This window comes from Haliotis cracherodii, unplaced genomic scaffold (assembly GCF_022045235.1).
Source record: "Haliotis cracherodii isolate W230 unplaced genomic scaffold, xgHalCrac1.p SCAF_2, whole genome shotgun sequence".
NCBI lineage: Eukaryota > Metazoa > Mollusca > Gastropoda > Lepetellida > Haliotidae > Haliotis > Haliotis cracherodii.
In genome coordinates this window covers 21,914,469-21,931,873 of record NW_027266275.1, presented here as the reverse complement: position 1 = coordinate 21,931,873, position 17,405 = coordinate 21,914,469, and the positions used below count along the sequence as shown (strand labels likewise).

The following is a 17,405-nucleotide window of genomic DNA, read 5'->3' as shown; positions in this document are numbered from 1 at the left end:
TTCATCTTTTTACTCAAAGCTAGTTTCCCCGATGCAATTTGAAATTAATAACAGTGCAATATTTATATATTTCTCTATTTACAACATAAACTTGCCCATAAACAATATTCATTAAAAATCTTTAATTTTGTTTGACTCATCAAATTTGAAAGGTGGTGCTACTACATACATGTATATCAGTAAATACAGTAACTATTCTGTAACGTGAGACTTGTTTGTTTCAAAGGTTGTGTTTTTATGTCATTTAGTTTTGATTAGGCAATAATGACCTACAGTACATATTTGTGAGATCGTGCGACTAATGCACTTGATTTCTTCTGGCACCGTCAGTGTACAAGAGCAGGAGGAATACAGGAAGGGAAAGGGTCTCTTTGCCTCACAAGGATTGCCGAATTTGTAAACCTAAATACACGTTCACATGAATTAGAATGAGACTTGCATGTTATAGTCTGATAATGATATAAAATACAGAGGTGAGGCTAAAATGGGTGAAAAACGGTATTTTCATGAAATTTTATTCTGTAGGAACAAAATTTTATTTGTCATCAAACTTTGTAAATCCCTAATGTTTCCAAGATGATCCCCTCCAAAACTTATCGAGAACATTTTACATTCAAATCTTCAAAAAATGGTTCCTATCAATGCGTACACATTCATGAAATAAACACAATTTTTATAATTTTGATTTTAGCCTTTGCTTTGAAAAACAGTTTGTTCTTGACCCTGTAGCAGCAGCATATTGTTATTGTCTTCATCATTTATTAAAATCAAAATGCCATACACAGATATAATTTTTAAAATAAATCGAAAGAGTGAAACAGAACTTATGACAGGTTCAATAAATACACAGAAGAAAATGAAATTGACAGACAATTTAATACCCCCTCATAGTCAAACATCAGTGATCCATGAACACAATACAGTAAATCATGAAATTGACGCAAGCAAGAAATTAATGCAAGCACTGCTTGCATAAATAATGTGACACATTTATATGCGGAGATATTGGGTTTGCCACGCCAGATTCACTGCACATACTGGGCACAATGACATTAAAAAGCTCCCATAAGTATGTAGTAGACCAATTTTAGGCTAGGGGTCGGCACTCCCATTAATTTCATGACCAATTTTAGGCTAGGGGTTGGCACTCCCATTAATTTCATGACCAATTTTAGGCTAGGGGTTGGCACTTCCATTAATTTCATGACCAATATTAGGCTAGGGGTTGGCACTCCCATTAATTTCATGACCAATTTTAGGCTAGGGATTGGCACTCCAATTCATTTCATGACCAATTTTAGGCTAGGGGTTGGCACTCCCATTAATTTGGTGAAGCACTAATTTCATGATTTACAATTTCGCTGTGAGTTCAAACTACAACATTTTGAATCTTGTGCCAGACAGACTCATGAAGGAAGAAAACACAAACCCACTTCTAGTTTGGTCTTTGATTCAGGCTTGTCAGTCTCATCTTGCTGTTGCTCCTCAGCAGCTGTCTCCTCCTTGTCCTCTCCTCTCTCCAGTTCTTCCTCCACATCACTGTCTTCCCGAGGCGTAGAGGTCGTTGAGGTTTTCTTGGGGGCCTCGGTCCCCTCAGTGTTGGATTCATCTGTTAACATGCAATCTACATCAGCATCTACATCTACATTACAAGCAGCCACAAAGTGCAGTAATCATGGACGCAATGATAACCCTATTTCACCTCACTCTACCCTCTAATAATCAATTTACTGTGGATTTATCAAAAAACATCACCATAGAGTCACAACGGTACATCAAAAGAGTGGATTAAAATTATAGCTCTTGTGGTAGTGATTGCTCGTACAGTATCGCTTTTAGTCCTTGTCTCTTGAAGTGAATGTCCACTATGGACGGTTTCAACAAAAAGTGACATCTTGACGCAAAAAGCGATTAATTCCCAAATAACACAAATGCTGGAGTAATAAGCTGATTATCACAGCTCAAGGTTAATTACCTTTATCTTCGTCATCCATGTTGAAAGGTGTCTTTGGGTGGGCCCATGTGGATGCATCGTTCAGATCCCATGGGAATTTCTGTGTGGGTAATAGAGAAGTCAAGAGTTACCTCCCTTCCCTTAGAATTTCAGTTGACATTTTCATTTGTTGTTTAACACCACACGATGCAATATTCGAGCTATATGATGGTGGTCTGTAAATAATCATGTCTGGACCAGACAATCCTGTGATTGACATCATAAGCATCATTCTACGCAATTTGGACACAATTTTCACATCAAAACATGGGCATCTAGTTCTCGTGTTGGGTCACCTTTCTTTGCGCCCATATTACTTATGTAAATTTATTATTTATTTAATTTATTATGTAAATTGGTAAATAATTGAAACTTGTAATAATAGTAAGTGCACATACTGAGCAAAAGAGGCTATAATGTAGGGCTGGGTTGGTCAGTAAATGGATACCCAGGTACCCTGGATTGTATAATTATTCCCTGACCTCGGGGTATCTATGAACAAAGTGGGCTGTATGACTGTACCTGCTTCTAGTTTGGCCCTAGACCAGGTCTAAACAGTCAGTTTAAACCAGTCTGGTATATTCAAAACTTTTTGAAAGAAAAACAAAGTCTAAACAACCAATATAAGTTGAAAAATATAAACCTACCAGGGGGGGTATTTTAACAATGGTTTAAATGTTTGCGTCACCTTTCTTCATCCCTGAAATTTGCCAACAATCTGTATAGGCCTATGTAAAAAAAATTAAATGAAACAAAGTCACAATAATATTTTATACCCACGCCGAACATGTTACCTTTATCACCAATCATAATGTTTTTTGGTTGGTTGAAAGATAAAACAATAAAATAAAAATGTCAACAGTGCACTTGTTCAAGCACGGTTTTGACTGCAGATGCATTATTTCATAGTTATAAATAAGGTCACGTGACCATGGGTCCGGGTAGTTGAAACAGGACCCAGCAGGTAGTGGATCTAGGAGAACCAACCTAGGTTATCAGGACATACACCTGTCTCCCACTGCCATCATGTCCGGCAGGGAATATACCAGTGGTCTACCAACACCATTTCCAAACTGACAGTCTTTGAGGCTCAGCATGACTGCTTGACAAGTCATACAAGCTTGAATGAAAAGTCTCCTACCTGACCGAAGGTCCCTACGTAGTAGCCCTCCATTGTCCAGAGGCGGGCAGTCTTGTCAGTGGAGGCACTGAGGATGAAGCCCCGGCTATCGTGTTCAAGGTACTCCACACTGACCACTGCTGCATCATGGGCCTTGAATGCTGCTTCCAGGGGCGGCCGCGTCCTGACTCGCTGTGGATGGCAGGGAGACTGGTGAGGGGCGTGGATCAATGTACAGGTCGACCACAGAATTGTCACACATGCACTCAATGTGGATAAAATGTCCTCCAACATTATGTAACCTTAGGTTCCGGGTACCTTACCATTCTACCTTTGGTCACTTGTACTTATCAACCAACCACTCCTTGGTTCTAGGGATGATGTAGCTCTCTCAAAATCACAAGTCAGATGGTTTGCTCCAGTCCTTTTTATTTATGATAGAATTAATCATAAATATACACACATGGTCCTCAGATAAGTTCTTGTTGTTGCCTGAATTACTTAAGTACAACACATACCTAGATGATGCGTTGAAGAGCCTTATGGTTTTTCTGATGAACGTTTAACTCTACTTCTTTTCTGACTCGGAATCCCAAAACCACAGTGAACCTTTCTGTTCAGCTGTATGCCTATATATACCTATAAATACCTATAAATATCAAACACATGTTTAGTGTGTGTTTTGACACCATACTCACATGTTTAGTGTATGTTTTAACACCATACTTACATGTCCAGTGTATGTTTTAACACCATACTTACATGTCCAGTGTATGTTTTAACACCATACTCATATGTCTAGTGTATGTTTTAACACCATACTCACATGTCTAGTGTATGTTTTAACACCATGCTCACATGCCTAGTGTCTTTTTTAACACCATACTCACATGTCCAGTGTATGTTTTAACACCATACTCACATGTCCAGTGTGTTTTGACACCATACTCACATGTCCAGTGTATGTTTTGACACCATACTCACATGTCTAGTGTATGTTTTGACACTATACTCACATGTCCAGTGTATGTTTTGACACCATACTCACATGTCCAGTGTATGTTTTGACACCATACTCACATGTCCAGTGTATGTTTTGACACCATACTCACATGTCTAGTGTATGTTTTGACACTATACTCACATGTCCAGTGTATGTTTTGACACCATACTCACATGTCCAGTGTATGTTTTGACACTATACTCACATGTCCAGTGTATGTTTTGACACCATACTCACATGTCCAGTGTATGTTTTGACACCATACTCACATGTCCAGTGTATGTTTTGACACCATACTCACATGTCTAGTGTATGTTTTGACACTATACTCACATGTCCAGTGTATGTTTTGACACCATACTCACATGTCTAGTGTATGTTTTGACACTATACTCACATGTCCAGTGTATGTTTTGACACCATACTCACATGTCCAGTGTATGTTTTGACACCATACTCACATGTCCAGTGTATGTTTTGACACCATACTCACATGTCCAGTGTATGTTTTGACACCATACTCACATGTCTAGTGTATGTTTTGACACTATACGCAAATTTCGAGGGTATATTTTGTCACTGTACTCACATGTCTAGTGTCTGGCTTGACACAGTACCTACAAGTCTGGGTTTCTGGCTTGACACAGTACTTACATGTCTGGGGTCTGGCTTGACACAGTACTTACATGTCTGGGGTCTGGCTTGACACAGTACTTACATGTCTGGTGTCTAGCTTGACACAGTAGTTACATGTCTGGGGTCTGGCTTGACACAGTACTTACATGTCTGGGGTCTAGCTTGACACAGTAGTTACATGTCTGGGGTCTGGCTTGACACAGTACTTACATGTCTGGGGTCTGGCTTGACACAGTAGTTACATGTCTCCGGTCTGGCTTGACACAGTAGTTACATGTCTGGGGTCTAGCTTGACACAGTACCTACATGTCTGGGGTCTGGCTTGACACAGTAGTTACATGTCTGGGGTCTGGCTTGACACAGTACCTACATGTCTGGGGTCTGGCTTGACACAGTACTTACATGTCTCGGGTCTGGCTTGACACAGTAGTCCGAGGTGTCCCACACCTTGATGTTTCCCGCTGTATCCCCTGTAATCACGGCTGTGTTCCTTGGTTTTGAACACATGGCCAACACGGAGTCATCCACACTGTCTGTTGCACTAAAGAAACCTAGAGAAGAAGAAGAGCTGTTTCTGCTGTAGGGCCATCGCAGATATGTCCAGTAGTGTCTGTAGCGGCCATCTTTCAAAATGGCCACCACAGCGACTAATAGTTATCAGTCTACTACAAGTCAATCTGATGCAGATTAAATACCATTTCTCTATTCATTTGGATCTCAACATCCAGTCCACCTCAATCACACCGTGATTTTCACTGTAAAAACATGAAAATCAAACACGCAAATACATAATAAACGGGACATTATTTTCTCTTTTCTTATCAAATGAAACACTTATCTCATGGAGTGATAGAGTCTCCTTTGTCAGCCGTTGTCAGCCATTGTCACAAAATGAGATAAATATGTTACATGACAGAACAGACAAATATGCTCTATATAAAGTAATCAACAGTTGCTACTGCACCTAGCTCTGACTTCGGGGTGTAGATATTCCACCAATGAAGCACCCCCCCTTCACTGGACACTACCACGGCACTCTCCGTGAACCTGATGGCAGCCCGGTCTCGCAGGAACATCACCTTGTCCACTGGAACCGGCTCACTGGACACACAAACAAGAACAGACCCAGATGTAGGGCAGCAAACATCATCGTACACTTTTACTCTGAACATCTCAACTTGTCTGCAGCGTCAGGCATCACCTTCATAAATCGTTGTAAAGTAGGCAGTAAATCGTTGGCAAGATTGGACTTGACAGTGCAGGAACAGGGCTGGAACAAGGGTGTCACCCTTATATGGAAGCAGATGGATTATGGGGGATGCATATTTCAGTTAAGTACAGGATGACTTTGACCCCATGACCTTCGGTAAAAGTCAATCAGCTGTAATTTGTTCATTGTTTAATGCAGCAGTAAGCAATATTCCAACTATATGACAACAGCCTGAAAATAATGGAGTCTAGACCAGGCAAACCTATGATTAATATTATAAGCAATGATCCACACCATTGACATGCTATCAATCACATTGCTGGGCCTGACCATCCAAGCCATTCATATGCCTCATGAGACAAGCAAAGGTTTATTTGGGTCAATTTGAACCTGGAATCCCCACAATGGCAGCTGTATTTAGAAAACAACTCTGAGCATGACATCTATTTTTTACTGAAACAAAAATTGAGGGAACACACACAGACACACACACAGACACATATACAGACACACGCACACACAGAAACATGCAGGCACACACACAGACATGTACACAGACGCACACACACACAGACACCCCAGACAGAGACACACACACAGAGACACACGCATGCACGCATGCATGCACTATTTGTGTGAGGAGCATCATCACCCCTTCTAACTTCCATGTCCTTCCTACAGTTGTGGATCATGTATCATCAGTAAACTTGAGCTGCTTCATTTACCCTTTCTGGACTCGATGCTTTTTCTTGTGTCTAGAATTAGGTCGTTCATTTTTCAAAGAAGCTGTTAAATCTTCTATTTTCCTATTTCTGCAATGGAAATAAAAGTACATATTACAGACCTGGATGTAAGCTATCAGCATCATCACTTTTACTCTGAACATCTCAACATGTCTGCAGCATCACACATCACCTTCGTAAATCATTGTAAATTAGGATGGCTTGACAAAAGAATCTCTTTGAGGATGAAAAAAAATTCAGCAGATGAAAAACATGAAACATTTATCTACAAAGGTGACAAAAAAAAGAAGATTTTTCCCTGTCACTTACAAATTTGTTTGTTGTCCTTTACGTAGTCTTATAAACATTTTTTCTGTTTCCAAATCCCATACAATAATTTCCCCATCAAATCCTGCTGTTGCAACAAAGTTCGGTGGGCAGAAGTCGATGGAGAGAATGTCATCTTTGTGGAGTTGTCCCCCTTTCCAGTCTTGGTTGGCAGTGATGTACATGTTCTGGAACACGACAAAGTACCATTGCATGTTCACATTCTGTTCTGACAGGTTTCATGCTTGTCGTAAAAGGCGACTAGCAGGATAGGGTGGTCAGACTCGCTGACCTGGTTGATGCATGTCATCGATCCCAATCGCGCGGATCGATACCCAAGATGTCAATCACTGGATTTATCTGGTCCAGACTTGATTATTTACAGACCGCCATCATATAGCTGGAATATTGCTGAGTGCGACGTAAAAGAACCAACCAACCAACCATCTGACAGGTTTGTTTGTTATTGACTTTCTTACTCAGCAATATGGCAGCCGCCAGTGAATAATTGAGTCCGGACCAGACAATCCAGTGATTGATATTATGAACAACGTCCCACGCAACAGGACACGCAATAAGCTAGGTCACCAACGATGACCACCTGATCTAAGTTGCCTCTTACGAGAGGCACAGGATGCTGGGGACCAATTCTAACCAGAGAAGAGATGGTCATGTCATGATGATATTACTACCTAAAGGTGACTTACAAAGTACAGCAGAGTGCTACAAAGAAATAATAGTATCGTTGGATCATAGGTTTTCGGACATCATACGTTTTTGGACGGCCATGGTTATCGCGATTACTCGCGCTATAATTAGGGGTGTGGCGTCACACAGACACTGTAAATACTCAGTTGATGACCTGTTTTCAAAATAAAGTCGTCTTTAAGATGTCAGTGAGATGTTTTACAGCTATTCTTGTAATTAAAAAGAAAATTACAAATGTTTCTTAAGAGTCCGAAAGTGAGAATAACTTTCTCAAGGGCTACAATGTTCCAGAGTATTTGCTAAAATACACAATCACCATAGCACAATTACTTTTGTATTTCTTGCATACAACTATGCATTTAACATTTTAAAAACCAATAGCCATACAACTGAATGTAGCTGTTTCAGCCTGTATACACTATGTCTTTACAGATCTTTATTTACATATTGAATGCAGGAATAATGTATCCATGACCTATAGTGCAGTGAATAACGTACACAAGTACCTGTTGCTTATTGTAACTGATGGTTCTGTCCCTGTATACTCACGTCCTGGTCTGAGTCATCGTAGATGGTGAGCAGTCTGCTCCAACCCACTGACAGGATCATCTTCTTGTCCCGGACTGGCAGGATCCCGGTGACCTCGGCCTCTGCTGCAGCCTCTAGCTTGTGCAGGTTATGGCCATTCTGGAAGTTCCAGACCTACAACATCACAAGGCAGGTGCTTGTAGGTGAGTGAGTGAGTGAGTGAGTGAGTGAGTGAGTGAGTGAGTGAGTGAGTGAGTGAGTGAGTGAGTGAGTTCCATGCCTACAACATGACAAGGCAGGTGCTTGTAGGTGAGTGAGTGAGTGAGGAAGATTTGTTACATACAACTGGTGGAATTTCATTAGTTTTCGAATGCATCACCCAAAATTACACTTACGCCCATAGAAATATTATTTTCTATGATATTATAGTAATGCTATTTTTTCAGGCCATTATCATTGGCAGAAGCCCGAGGTCTTCCATTAACAGCCCGACAGAGGAGGGCGGTTGAAAAGACCGAGGGCTTCTGCAAATGATAATGCCCTGAAAAATAGCGTTACCGTTATTATAGCTAAAAATGGATGGAATTTGTTATCAGATAAAAAGAAATAACAATATTGATTTTGAAATATTTACTGTAATCAACACGAATGTCACTGACCCACTTTTACAAATATGGAAACGTCAGAGAACAAATCAGATAACATCACTATTGAACGTGATGTCACCTATCCCTATCCTATGACGTTACCTAACAACAGGCGTGATAATGGCTCATCGTCAAGCAATATGAGGGCATTATCAAGTTACAGTGACCAGCTCATTTCTGATTAAATGCAGGCGGTTTTATGATAATTCCATCAATTTTAGCTCTAATACTCTTTAGGTTGTTTAGGTGTGACCTTTGGAGGTTATAAGCACCAACAAGAATAAGATCTCCAAATCAATCTTCATTTCAAACTTCTAGCAAGATAGATGATAAGAATGTAGATAGTTTGTCCCTATCCTTCTCACTGCCATCGATATTTTCCATTACAAGTTCTAAATCCTGAGGTTTATTTGTGAATCATACTGTATATACTACTCTACTTCCGACAGGGATATTTACAACTTTCCATACACACAAAACTGATTCTCATAATATGTCAAGTATATATTTCAATAGAATGACAATCTGATTATCCCTTTCAAACATTGAGTAGTATAGAAAGCATGTTCGTATGGTCATCATTTCAGTGTGTTTTTGCAGATTACATGTTTGATAATAAATTTATTGCTGGCTTCATCAAATATACATTTCAAAAAGGTATTTTTGTCCCCCAAACTGTGATTCATAATGATTGAGTCTGATTTTACGCCACTTTTAGCAATATTCCAGCATTATCACGGCGGGGGACACCAGAAATGGGCTTCACACATTGTACCCATGTCGGGAATCGAACCCTGGTCTTCGGTGTGACGAGCGAACGCTTTAACCACTAGGCTACCCGACCCCCCCTGTGATTCATAAGTTATTGTAACCTTGCCATAATGATTGAACTGTGCTATTGACATTGTAATACAAGCTTTTTTTTTGCTTTTTTTTTGTTTGTTGTTAACGCTGCACTCAGCAATATTCCAGCTATATGACGGCGGTCTGTGTAAATAATCGAGTCTGGACCAGACAATCCAGATATTGATATCATGAGCATCAATACACGCAATTGGGATCAATGACATACATCAACCAAGTCAGCGAGCCGGACCACTCGATCCTATTAGTCACCTCTTACGTCAAGCGTAGTCACCTTTTACGGCAAGCATGGGTTCCTGAAGACCTATTCTACTCCGAATCTTCATGGGTCGTAATACAAGTAATCTGGAACCTGATATCATGGAGATTATATGTAGATTAGTTCAATCTCATTAAAATCAGGTCTTATTGCATACAGGTATTGTCAGAATGACATTTCAGGAACCCTGACCGACCAATGAAATGACTAACAAGAAATCTACATAAGCCAACCAGAAAGCAGTTTTCTGAAGTTTTATGACACTAGTGTCAGACAGACAACAGTCAATCCTGAGAATGCTTTGAAAAATATTTTGAAAAGTTCTCTATTCACAATCTGAAAACTGAACAAAAGAAAATTCTTGAATGTCTAATAGATGGCAGTACTTCTCACTGGCTATGGAAAATCTCTTCAGTTTCAAATTTGTTCCCTGCAAGACAAATGATGATTTTGACGGAATTAGACGAACATAATTAGACGTATTAGAATGTCTTTGGGAATACCTAAGTTGTTCTGACGTGACATGTAACAGGATATCCTCAGATCTTTGTTTAGCAGCAGCAAGAACTAAGATCTGATTTTTATGCGATTGAGATTAGTGTTGCAGATGTGCAAGTAGCCTGTCTGCAACACCTACCTTGATGGTTCCATTCCTGGCGCCGGTCATGAGTCTCCTGTACGTCTCATCAAAGACCATGCAGGTGATCTCCTCGTCTCCATGGGCATTGGAGAACACAATAGACTTCCTGCCACTCTCAATGTCCCAGACAGCGATACAGGACGAGTCACAGCCGGTTACGACCTGTCGGAATACATACACACTCAATCTCAACACTGAGGAATGAAGACATATTTCCAATACACTTCTACCACAAGAGTAAACGCAATCACTAAATAAATGACACAAAGGATGAGGTAGGATGAAGGCCCTTTCATAATATTTGGGCCAGATTGAAAAGTCAGATGACAAATCAGATACATGTACAATGTATGTTTAAATGGCTGACCACAAGCAATTTTCCTTCTTAAACCGACAACACATTTTGGACTTGCAGCAGAACAATATTTGTAAGAATGGCCAAACTGAGAGAAAAGGGTCTAACCATGAGTCCATGACACAAGATTATTTTTTTCACCATATACAAAAGATTATTCTGAGAAAATCAGCATTCTTAAAACAGCCTTTTAAGTTTTAACACATTTAATCTTTACTCATATATTTAGACAAAAGTCCAGTATATAAAGTGTTGCCATTAACAAAGAACTCATCCATATGAACAAGTTTTGATCATTTCTCAAATTATGCAGATCTATTAGGCCAAAGGCAAGATGGTACCAAACTACTAAACCTGTGGCACTACTTATATACCAAACCTGGGTACCAGGTATCAGTAGACAAACATTACATGTTTCCTGATTTGTGGGTGTAGTACTTGATGCCTGGACATTCCTTATGGAACTGACATTGTTAGCCAGAGGTTTCAAATGTTAAATTTCAATAAGCCACACGTGTATATGTACCTGTTTGAAGAAGTGGTTGTAAATGGCACAACACAGCTGTGTATCATGTGTGGTGGGCATTACGCTCTGTGGTGCTGCCACCTGCCCAAGCTTCAGCATGCCGATGTAGTCGTTGCTGGTAACGAGGACTGCGCTGTGTGGCGCCCCCTGCAAGTGGAGGGGGAACTGACCGTGTTCTGGCATCCGTCCGTGGATGCTGCTAGGGAACTTGAGTTGCACCGTTTGAAGACAAGTGTGTTCTCGGATGTCCCACACCTTTATCACCTATAGGAGAAAACATGCCCTGTGTAAAGTGATGTCCCATACCGTTATCACCTATAGGAGAGAGTATGCCCCTTGTAAAGTGATGTCACATACCTTTATCACCTATAGGAGAAAACATGCCCTGTGTAAAGTGATGTCCCATACCGTTATCACCTATAGGAGAGAGTATGCCCCTTGTAAAGTGATGTCCCATACCTTTATCACCTATAGGAGAAAACATGCCCTGTGTAAAGTGATGTCCCATACCTTTATCACCTATAGGAGAGAGTATGCCCCTTGTAAAGTGATGTCCCATACCTTTATCACCTATAGTAGAAAACATGCCCTGTGTAAAGTGATGTCCCATACCGTTATCACCTATAGGAGAAAACATGCCCATTGTAAAGTGATGTCCCATACTTTTATCACCTATAGGAGAGAGCATGCCCCTAGTAAAGTGATGTCACACACCGTTATCACCTATAGGAGGGAGCATGCCCCTTCTAAAGTGATGTTACACACCTATATCACCTACATTAGAAAACATACCCTGTGTAAAGTGATGTCACACACTGTTATCACCTATAGGAGAAAGCATGCCCGTTGTAAAGTGATGATCCACATTGTTATCACCTAAAGGAGAAAACATGCCCCGTGGAAAGTGATGTCCCATACCGTTATACCCTATAGGAGAAAACATGCCCCTTGTAAAGTTATGTCACAGACCTTAATCTTTATCACCTACAGGAGAAAACATGCCCCTTAAAAAGTGATGTTTCCCCACCTTTATTGCCTAAAGAAGAAACTTGCCCCTTAAAAAGTGATGTTCTACACCTTTATCGCCTATAGAAGAAAACATGCCCTGTGTAAAGTGATGTTCCACACTGTTATCACCTACAGGAGAAAACATGCCCTGTGTAAAGTGATGTCCCACACTGTTATCACCTACAGGAGAAAGCATGGCCCTTAAAAAGTGATGTTCCACTTCTTTATCACCTATAGAAGAAACTTGGCCCTTAAAAAGTGATGTTCCACTTCCTTATCACCTATAGAAGAAACTTGGCCCTTAAAAAGTGATGTTTCACACTTTTATCGCCTATAGAAGAAACTTGCCCCTTAAAAAGTGATGTTCCACATCTTTATCGCCTATAGAAGAAACTTGCCACTTAAAAAGTGATGTTCCACTTCCTTATCGCCTATAGAAGGAACTTGGCCCTTAAAAAGTGATGTTTCACACTTTTATCGCCTATAGAAGAAACTTGCCCTTTAAAAAATGATGTTCCACATCTTTATCGCCTATAAAAGAAAATAGCCCCTTAAAAAGTGATGTTCAACACCTTTATCACCTATAGAAGAAACTTGCCACTAACAAAGTGATGTTCCACACCTTTATTGCATTTAGAAGAAACTTGCCCCTTATAATGTGATGTTCCACATCTTTATCGCCTATAGGACTCAGCTTTTAGTGGAGATTTCTTATAATCATGGATATGGTTTTGCTGCTTTCATTTACTGCAGGCATTCCAGGTATCAGTAGGGGTATTCTTTTCAAGAGATTATCAGTAACCTCATTCAAGTCAACCCAAACAAAATATTTTTAGCGTAGACCAATCATATCTATAAAGGAAATAGTTAATTTTATTTCAAACAATCTTATTTCATTCCAATACATTTTGCATATGTAATAAAACCCTTCAGTTATTCATTTCAATAACAGCAGAAACAAAAACATTTACAAAAAATATGAACAAATCCCAGTGCAACAGTCACTCTAAGAGCCATGCACACTGCTACAAAATAAAAATGATACGATACTTACTTGTCACCCAATGTCCCTACAACCTAGCTGTGTTCACACTACCCAAACAATGACAGCTGTATCTGTCTTGATGCAGACAACTCATTTAGGCCGCCCAGATATTCTAATTGCATCATTGCAGCAGTAAGTTGTCTGACAAGACTGATTAGATATCGGTATCAGATTTTGTCATGGTGATACGAAATATGAAGAGATGAACTAGACAAAACAAAGCTGATCGACAGGTGACCTTGGGACATGACCTTGGTTACGACATAAAATGACACAAAAGTTAGTCACAATATTTGTAAGAATACACACAACCCATGGCATGTGTTTGGAATGCTATGCTATACACTATAATGAGTGAGTGAGTATGGTTTTACGTCGCTTTTAGCAATATTCAAGCAATATCATGGCGGGAGACACCAGAAATAGGCTTCACACATTGTACCCATTTGGGGAATCCAACCCGGGTCTTCGGCGTAACGAGCGAACGCTTTAACCACTAGGCTACCCTACCGCCCCCTATACACCAAGTTATGTTTCTTGCTACTGTTCGCAATTTTTTGAGAAAACTTTGGTTGGTTTAAATCGCAAAATGACAAAAGTGAAACACAGCCCCACTCTATCACTATAATGTTAATCACATTTCTGTTTCACTTTGGATTGATATATAATTGATAATACTTTGCATTGTAAGACCTCTTATTGGCTGGTTTACAAAATGTTTGGCTTAAAATTTAATATGGTGGTCGAAAATAAACTTCCAGATTAGTACTGCTGCTAATGAATGAAAAACAAACACGTTTTAACAAGATACCGAAAGATAACTCATTGGTCTTTTTAGTGAGAATAAAGACTTCAATACATATTATGCACCATTTCTTACGAACAGCTGTGCTAAAATCACATGTGTTTTTTTCATTTCATCAAACTCATTGTGTCAAACTAGGAAGTGTCAAATTTCTGATTGTCTCAAATTCACCTTCCCATCCTTGCAAATTACATCTATTTTTATCATAATTAACTATCTGTTGAATTGGATGTGTGGAATTCCCATTTGCTGGTATGCAGTTAAAAAATTGAGAAATGAGTAAAATGATAAAGATTATGTTAGTAAATGTATTCTTGAACTACGAGTATCAGATTTTACTATACCTAAGAAGAGAACATTAACAGTGAAGACTATTGATAAGTACAAACTAACTCCTACAGTAAACAGTCGGCTATCCAAAGCTGACATTGCAAATGTTTTTGGTATTCCAAGAAATACTTTGTTCACATGGATAAAAAATCCTGACAAGACTTTTTACAAATGTAAAGAATCCGTATTTTTATTACCATTCCATCTTTTTAAGCCTTTCCAAAATGGCAATATGTTTGAAGTTGTTACAACGTGATATTGAATTGTTTGTGAATACAAAAATGAATTACATATGGTTATCGAAGTTGAAACGAAGTATGAAACAAAACATGATTAGATTACATGTCATAATCTCTCATAACATGATGTTTGGTTTTCGAAAATGCACTTTAGTTGGTTGTCTCGAACTCTGGATAACTCAAACTTTTTTCCAGGGCCACGAGTTTGACACATGGAAGTTCGACTGTAATTGTAGAACTGAGTTGGCCCCTCAAAGTTATCAGAAGTAAATTCTTTCTTTGAATTTCAGGAATCTTTTTGTAAGTCGATTTTGTAAACCAACTTAAAATATAAAAGGCCTAATGGGTGACAAACATGACATTTTGTCAATGTAACAGATTTCAAATTTGATTCAAAGAGCATAATATTATTGCCTGACGAAACATGCATATTTAATACAATTGAGAAAGGACTAAAAATATCAGGAAAGATTTATTGTAAAAAGCACATCTTATGTTGATTAATAATGATAAAAGTGACACTTTCTCTTTTGTGAATGAAATATGCTATATCTGGAGCCAGTTGGTAAGTAGGTATGTGGGATTTGGCCTACAGGACAGTTATATATTAGCTGCTTGTTTCAAGGACCACAGGTTATTATTCTGCCTCTAAACTCCCCAAGGACAAATAGGGTTAGTGACGCCACAGCATGCACAGAACATGGTAGACAAGTTCCCAAGAAACACATCTCAGCACATAGATGAGACAAATACAAGATACAAATATATTAATTCCACTGAATGGTATAGTGGTTCCATATCACGTATGACAAAATCTGAAGCATTTTTGCGCTATTATAACACTCATTAAACTATGTCAATACAAACCGCATCCTTGGAATAGCTGAACACTTGTCGGAAACCCTCATGAATAGCAATACCGATGACACCAGTAGCATGACCAACAAGGACTGTGATTGGTTTACTCGTGACGTACGGGTTCCACAGACGGATGTAGTGGTCGGAGCTGCCAGTTGCCAGGATGTTGATGTTCTTGTTGTAGTCAAAACACTCAACACCCTACAGACACAAAAGAGCCATTTGTTTTATATATCCTACAAATCAGCAAACATTCTTTTGCTAGACATAATTAAGGCAAATTGTCCCTGACCTGACAATAATGGACATTGAGATTTCACTGTATTTGTAATTGCTTCAAATGGTTGGAGTAGAAACGTTTGTTCCATCTGGATGTCTCTGTGTCAGTTCCATGAAGTATAGCAATGTGAAAGGATAGGACATCTAAATGCTCAGACTAGTTCTGTGGATAGCAATCTTCAAGAAAAATCATGGATGGGTACATCAGAAATCGGCTTCAAACTATGTGGGTAATAGAACCCAGGCCTTTGGCATTACGAGCTAATGCTTAAACCACCACCTGAGGTCACCGAACAGGACACAGCATTCTATGGAGTGCAAAGGGTTTCTTTGCGAGATCAGAGCATGAAAAACTTTCGGCATGAAAAGAAAAACATCAATGCCTTAGGAGTATTCATATCCATAATCTGCCACAGGAAATTGAGGCCAGTGTTTCAGTGACAGTAAATTGAACATTGTGAATAAGTACATACCTTATCTACTCGGAAGACATAAGACCGCTTCAGGCTCTGGACATCGGAGATGACCACGGACTTGCGGTCACTGTCGCAGGAAGAGATGATGGAGTCACTGTCTGGCAGGAAGCGGACCTGTCTGATGATCCCGGGGTGGATGTTGGACAGAACAGAGAACTGGACATACTTGGTGTGCTGGTGCAGGTCCTACAGCAGGAGATGGCAACAGTTGACAACTGAACATATACGAGGAACTATAATTAAGGGAACACCAAGAAGAAAACGACCAGTTTCGTTGCATTAGACACATTTACTGAACGTGGATAGTGAACTGGCTCACACTTTACACATTGCAAATGAATAGTCTGCCATTCATGGTGACACATCCTGGTTACTTCCATGTGCCAATAAATGTCACAACCACATGGTTCATTGACTGGGTACAAAACAGGAAAATGCCTCCTAAAGTGTACATAACAGCAGTGTCTAATATTCCCTAGAATTTCAGTCAGACAACAAGCCTGGCAACTTTGCAAAGTTACCAGACCAAATAAAGTCCAGAATTTTCTAGACTAACGAACAAAAGTAAGAAAAGGGTAAACGTAAGAATAGTACTGTTAAATGTAAGTTCTCAGAAAATAACAATCAACTGGTGGATTGTCAACTTAGAAACTTCAAATGATTGAAATTTTATCCATCAATAATGTGTTAACGTTTACACTTAATTTACCTCTTACATTGAATTAAAACTAGAAGGCTAAATAGGTCATTTAGGAAATTCAATAATAGCCCGACCATCTTGCATGTAACTTTTCAAAACTGACCATCCATCTACAAAATAGACCATC

At 39.4% G+C, this 17,405-nt stretch overlaps 1 protein-coding gene across 1 annotated transcript in view; it reads right to left on the bottom strand.

Annotated features, from left to right (window-relative positions):
- Window positions 1–17,405, bottom strand: part of LOC139467409 (cilia- and flagella-associated protein 337-like) — an 80,998-nt gene that overhangs the window by 5,079 nt on the left and 58,514 nt on the right. The window contains exons 10-21 of the mRNA XM_071248967.1: window positions 16,576–16,764; window positions 15,833–16,024; window positions 11,539–11,802; window positions 10,655–10,819; window positions 8,269–8,421; window positions 7,015–7,199; window positions 6,688–6,774; window positions 5,717–5,853; window positions 5,155–5,303; window positions 3,135–3,305; window positions 1,976–2,054; window positions 1,434–1,609 (exon numbers count right to left, since the gene is read on the bottom strand). Of these exons, the coding sequence (XP_071105068.1) occupies window positions 1,434–1,609; window positions 1,976–2,054; window positions 3,135–3,305; window positions 5,155–5,303; window positions 5,717–5,853; window positions 6,688–6,774; window positions 7,015–7,199; window positions 8,269–8,421; window positions 10,655–10,819; window positions 11,539–11,802; window positions 15,833–16,024; window positions 16,576–16,764 (1,947 nt within the window). The remainder of the gene's footprint in view (window positions 1–1,433; window positions 1,610–1,975; window positions 2,055–3,134; window positions 3,306–5,154; window positions 5,304–5,716; window positions 5,854–6,687; window positions 6,775–7,014; window positions 7,200–8,268; window positions 8,422–10,654; window positions 10,820–11,538; window positions 11,803–15,832; window positions 16,025–16,575; window positions 16,765–17,405) is intronic.